The sequence below is a fragment of the Chanos chanos genome, chromosome 3 (assembly GCF_902362185.1).
Source record: "Chanos chanos chromosome 3, fChaCha1.1, whole genome shotgun sequence".
NCBI lineage: Eukaryota > Metazoa > Chordata > Actinopteri > Gonorynchiformes > Chanidae > Chanos > Chanos chanos.
In genome coordinates this window covers 32,342,675-32,349,201 of record NC_044497.1, presented here as the reverse complement: position 1 = coordinate 32,349,201, position 6,527 = coordinate 32,342,675, and the positions used below count along the sequence as shown (strand labels likewise).

General features: G+C 39.7%; 1 protein-coding gene across 1 annotated transcript; it reads left to right on the top strand.

Annotated features, from left to right (window-relative positions):
* Positions 1 to 2,026: 2,026 nt before the first annotated feature.
* haus7 (HAUS augmin-like complex, subunit 7) lies at positions 2,027 to 6,119 on the top strand. The gene is made up of 10 exons (XM_030767748.1): positions 2,027 to 2,083; positions 2,577 to 2,692; positions 2,890 to 2,957; positions 3,066 to 3,127; positions 3,881 to 3,990; positions 4,304 to 4,516; positions 4,849 to 4,954; positions 5,168 to 5,386; positions 5,714 to 5,825; positions 5,995 to 6,119. The coding sequence occupies exons 1-10, from the start codon at positions 2,027 to 2,029 to the stop codon at positions 6,054 to 6,056; spliced, it is 1,125 nt and encodes a 374-aa protein (XP_030623608.1). The 3' UTR covers positions 6,057 to 6,119.
* Positions 6,120 to 6,527: the final 408 nt, after the last annotated feature.

Below are 6,527 nucleotides of genomic sequence, written 5' to 3'. Positions count from 1 at the left end.
TTGTAACCTAAAGACAAAACTGAAGGTAAAACTACACACAGTGTTTAATTGCTTACACTGCCTTTCTTTCAGCTGGTGTCCGGTTGTACTTTAATACAAGATTTGTAGTTTATTAAGTGTGTGATCAGTTAGGCCTCACCAGAGATCCACAAGTTACAATTGTTAAGCATCTATTCGGCAGTTAGTTCTCAGGTCTTTGCTTGTAGCATTTCCGCCTATTTTATAGATAAGAAGCATTCCCCTGGCTCCAGGGCCGGCGCCAGGGGGGAGGGGGCAAAGGGGGGCGCTGCCCCCTCAGATTAAATTTTTGCCCCCTCAATTTTAACTGTAGCCTTAGGCCTAGGCGATAAAACAATAGCGATATGTACCGCGATAGACACTTCGTCAGAAGCAATAAGAAAATATTCGATAGGATGTTCGATAGTTTCACCTAAATGCAAACCGCAAGGAAAGCACATAACGTATACGCAAAGTTGGATTGTATGAACAAATCCCAAGCGTGCTTCATCCCCCTGCCTCATAAAAAGCCTATCATATCCCTGCTTCGAGTGTCACGCAAACAGCCATTCATTTAACAGGTGTACTTTTCGGTTGCACCATCGACATGTGATACAACAACAGAAACAGACGGTGGATAAATTGTTGATAAAAGTAAGGTGGTTCAATTCCGAAGTACGACGGAGTATTAGGGCCACATTGAGGAAGAAAAGAAATTCTCAGATTTCGACAATAAGGTCATAATATTACGAGAATAAAGTCGTACTTTTACAAGGAAAAGTCCTAATTTTAGGCTGTGTGTTATTTTAAAGGGGAAGTATCAGATGAGCAGCCCGCCGCCTGCATTAAAATTCGGAACGTGGAGCATCTTGTGAAGTTATAGTTTAGTGTAGAAATAACGAAATACTTACTCTTGGCACATCAGCACCACATGAGCATCAGGACTTTGAAAAGATTGTGCAAGAAACTGTCTATTGCGAAGGAAGAACCACACGGACTTGGAGGAAATTGCCTCTTTTGTTACGATTTTATTCTTGTAATATTGTGTTTTTTTCTGGTAAAAACACGACTTTATATTCGTAATATTTACTTGAAATGTTATGACTTTATTCTCATTAAATTACGACATTATTCTAGTTATATTACCCCCCCTTTCCACTACTACCTTATTCTCGAAATCTCATTGTGGCCCACTCCGTCGTACAAAATAAAGTGGTTAAATTCAACTTCTTTCCTCCTGGTAATTATTAAAATAGGTCATTTAAAATTGTCAGTAATAGACTGAAAAGAAACATTTTATCGTGATAAGTTTTTCAGCTACATCGCCAAGCCCTACGCCTAATCATAATGTACACGTTTGCCCCCTTGCAAATCTCAAATGCCCCCTCAGTCATTGCACCCCGCAGCCGGCCCTGACTAGCTTGAAACGAAGTTCTTCCATCATCGTACCTCCATATGTCCATGCAGATAATCTCTTGTAGCAGAAGAGACAGCTTTGCGATTTGTATGAGCTCTCAGCAATTTTAGTTTTGAGTTAAGGAGAAGCTTTCATTTGGCACTCTGTCTATCTATCTATCTATCTATCTATCTATCTATTACCAGAGACTGACTGAACTCACTCAACCATTGGCTAAAGAGAGGCAGTAAAAAGCTATATCTTTCACAATGGGTGTTAAAGACAGTTTAGCTTTGTTTAGTAATAGCCTACTATTTTCAGTCAGTTACACCAGGAAAATAGTGAACTGATATACTTGTGGAATCGCGTTGACAAAAACAGACGATAGTTAAAACAGGCCCACATATCAAGTAAGCCCCTTTTAATACAAACTATTTCAGCACAATTCATATTTTTTTATAACTGAACCAGTTTTCAGGTTTCATATTTTACAGAAGTCAATTCTCCGCTCGGTGTCGCTGTAGTTCCACCAAAAACCCTGTAGGACGTCAATAATAAAAAGGTGTTGTCTCGCGTGACTCTGAAAGTATCTGGCTCGCTCGCTCTCCGCCTCAGTCAAGAAGCAATATGGCGATGGCGGGGATTTCGAAAGAACATCAACTGTCTAGAGACGTTTACAATACTCTTCAAGTAAGTTTACAGGACAGTGTAATCCAGTTTGCTTTAATGCTGAGTAGTCCAGAAGTAGAAAAAATGAAAACTAGTGGGGTTATGTCCTTATGTCTACAAGTTCACTGATTCTTTTTAGCTACAACACAACTTCTAAACAGTAATATAGCTAGCCTTGTGACATAAATGACATCACCGATGTATTCCATACAGTTCCAGATTTTACTAACAAGCTGCATATTCTTAGACTTACCATATATGTTGACCGGCATAGTGCTTGTGCGGTTGAATCTATCACTTAGAAACTCCTTTGCCTGAGCTAGCAGTTGCTGGATAGCTCTGCCAACTTCGCAGGTCCAACCTTTGTGTATAGTTTTCATACGTATCTCCTTCAGAGTTCTATGTCAGTTGCATTTGCGTCTGAGTTCAGTCAGTGTATAATAATTGTGGACAAATTACCACTTTACCTGGGATTCTTCAGCCAGCGCTCATACTCACTCTTGTTTACATCAAGCGTTTGAATTGTCCTCTGGTTGAGGGTCTGTACCTGAGGGAAGCAGAGAGCATGCAAGAACTTCTCTGTACGCCATCAGTACACAGAACAGATATTCTGAAATGGACTTGTGTAAGGTGAGTGTTGTGGCTTCCTCAGTATTTGCTACATTGCAAGTAAGCAAACAAGTGGCTTGCCAGTAAATGGTGACATTTGCAGAAATGAAAACAAACTTTGTTCAGATTTGTGCTTAATAAAAAAAGAAAAGGAGATAGGAATTCTTGATTTGTGTGAAAGCTCAATGTGCGTTTACTCTCTCTCTCTTTCAACAAAGTATTTGTCCCTCACTGAGAATGAAGTTCTCTACCCTCAAGTCAGCAGAAATGGATAAAATAAATCAAGGTAAGTAATTTCAAAGCTATTCAGAGAATTACCATAGAAACATGAACAAATGTTCTGATCAAATTTGCACCTTTCTTACATCTCCCCATCTGTCTTTAACATGTGCAGAAATTGTATGTCTGGGCTATGAAATGATGATATGCAAAGCTGATGACCTGGAACTGGTCAAGGTAGGGACTGATTACAGATCCTAACAACTATTAGAAACTGGTGATTACTGTGTCACAGTATGTTTGCTGTCATGGATAGTTAATTAGCCAACTCAATGCTAATGTAACTGAAGATACTGGATGTAAAAAGTTGTTCTATATGTAGATTAGCCATGGAAATTTGATGTTTTTTAAAAGTCAGACATTGTAGCTTAGGCCTATAACATATGGAATACATAAATGCCTGTAAATGATTGGAAGGAACAGGTGATCATTCCTTTTTAACAGGTGATTGGTCATTACAAAGTTGCTCGTGAAATCTGTATTAACTGAGCAACACAACAGTTTTCTGTAGGATAATTAAAGTTTTATCTCCTCAGTAAAATAGGTTATTTTAGACCTAAAGCTAAATGCTTAAGAACCAAAGCTGTATCTGTTCACTGGGCTTGCTATCGTTTTGGCATGTTGCTATGGTTACACAGGTTAGTTTGGTACTTTGTGGTACTATACAAATTTAGAAGATTGTTTAAACTTCACTTTAACTTCTTGTTCATTAAATGGTTTTTACACAGACCTTCCAGCCAGTCATCATCAAGTACTCCCCCAGACATAGTATAAGGATGCATAACTTTCATGATTCCCCATATCTTTAGTAACAACAATCAATGGAGAATCTCAACTACGTCGAGAAGCGGCAAAATACAGTAAACAGCCAATGAGAACATGTTTGTATTTTTGTTTGTGGCTCGCTAAGAAAATCTCATTTTTTTCCAGGGCTATGTTACCCCTTTACAACAACTGCTGTTTTGGGGGGAACTCCTGTCACTGATTCCTCCGCCTCCTCCGACAGAGAAGAGTGAGAATAACACCTCCTCTTCCTCTGGGTATGTATGGACTTTCTTAAATGAGTGAACATGTGTTGCTCAAGCTCTGTGTGTTTGAGAGGTACATATAACATTTCATGAAAATGCTCTTGAGGCCTTACTAAGGAAGTACTCATTTCTCCATTTTGTGCTAATAAGCTACTGTTATTACCTTGTGCAGAGTGGATTGCTTCTGAAATAGGGGCCTGAAAAAAGAAACCCTCTGGAGAGGAGCTCCAGTGGGCGTGGCTGTGCTATACTGAATAAAGACTACCCTGTGTGTTGTCAGGTTTACTCAGTTGTATTGAGCAGGTTTTTTGACATCCATGAACAGGAAAGAGTTATGTGCTGGAGCAGCCATGGGAATGAATGCGGAATTTCTCCGGGAGCTGATCTCTCAGGAACATCTGTCAGACTTACATCAGCTCCTGACCCCAACCAGCAAATGCCTCAAACGCACACAGTGTGCTCAGAACAACACCGCTGCCGTCCGCTCCCAAAACATGCAACGCCATAGAACAACTAAACCGAAGGGCTCCTTTAACAAGTATGTTATGTTTTCCGTATTGCTTCACAATAACATATCCACACCCCGGTGAATCTGATGGAGTGACTCTATGAGAACTCACTTATATTTCTGTCTGCTGCTGCTCTGTGTTCAATATAGCACTGTTGTTCTGGGTGAACTATATTTCTTTTGTCACTCAACACGTCGCTGTGATGAGTGGAATTACAATAGAGCTCACTTGACCTGAGTTGACTTGAATTGCTTCATGCCACATTCACTTTATTGGTTAATGCACTATATTTGTATGCAGACATTTAGATTGATTTAGGGAGCTGAAGACACAATTAAAGTTTCATCTTTTGTGATTTTAGGAGTCATCAGAGCTCTACCCAGACTCCCCTTTGTGACGATGACCCTGCGGATGCGACAGCACTGCTGCATGCCACTCAGAGCGCCATAGAGAAGTTGCACAAAGAGGTTAGACTTAAAGCTTCTGTAGATTACACAGTTTTGATGGGTATCCATGTAGTCTTACTACCTCTGACTTCTCTATCTGCAGCCTTGCATTTGTACTTAGGTCATGTCTTTTTTTTGTCACTCTAAACCTCTTCTTCTCTTCTCTTCTCTTCTCTTCTCTTCTCTTCTCTTCTCTTCTCTTCTCTTCTCTTCTCTTCTCTTCTCTTCTCTCAGTGTGAGTTCATGCAGGCAAATGCCTCTGGTCCTGGAGCAGCAGTTTTGTCGCCTTGTGCACTGCGAGTGGCCATATCAGACCTCTCTCAGCTCATGTCTGCATTCAGACAGGTTTACAACACAGACTTCAAGGGTTACTGTCAGAGATCACCCCCTGCCCTCAGTCCCAATGCACACATCTTCCAGAACGTTCATCAGCTCCTGCATACCTGCAACATGGTACAGCCAACACATCACACAGGGGCTCTGATATGAGAGAACAGTTTGCAGTGTTAGGAGGGATGAAGAAGTGTTTGACAAAGATATGTGTATTATGATGTGTATTTGTGAATTAAATATTATCTTAGCCCAGTTATGCTATTATGAGTACACTGTTCCCGATTGTTTTGTAGGTTAAAAATGGCCAAAAAAACCCTTTATTTGCCGAAGTTGTTTTGAATCATGAAACACTCCTTATCGTGTCGGTGGAGCGAGACCCATACACAGTTTTAACTTTGTTGATAAAGGCTGGGAATTTGTGATTTGAGGTTTTTTCTGTCTCTGTAGGAGCTGCAGGCTCTTCAGCAGCTGTCAGATACATCCACCTCACTAACCGAGGCAGTGAAACATGTGCAGGCAGACAGGCGCTACTGGGCTAGTGGGGAGAAACACACACTGCGTGAGTACCATTATGCACATTTTCAAGGACAGATGTAGGAAGAGAGTGGAGAATGACATGAAATGATATTGTGACTAAAATTTTGGCATGTGTGGTTCTGTTTCTTCAGTGTGAATAATTTTGTTGTTTAAGTTCGTATATTGATAAACTTTCCTTTTTTATTTTTCAGCTTACTGTCTGGAGGAACTGATTAACAGATATACTGCTTTTCTCTCTCTTCACCAATCGTGAGCTTAAAGAAATATGGAAGCTGTCTCTCCTAAAGTTTAACCCATTGTATAGCTTGTGTAATCCATCCCCAAGCTCTGAAAAAAATAGCCCATGGTTTAGCTTGTAGAGAAATTCACTGAGGCAGTATTGCTGTTAATAAATAATGTAATTTATTTGCATGTTTGTCTTTGATAGCTGATGCAACTAATAAATTTAATGAAACCTGTTGGTTTTGTTTGTTTCTTGATGCAGTAAATTTATTATGTGAAATTTGTAAAAATGATTTAAAGTAACAAATCATAACATTTTATTTGTCAGAGAAAATATTAGAATAATGAATAGTTATTTGATTCCACTGTGAAATGTGACTTAATGTGCACAGATTAGCCGGAGAGTTTTTCATTTAGGCCTACACTCTTTAGGAGGTGTAACCTTTTGCCAATGGGATGAACCTTTCTAAAAGTTTAAGAACTCTTACCGACAAATGTGGGA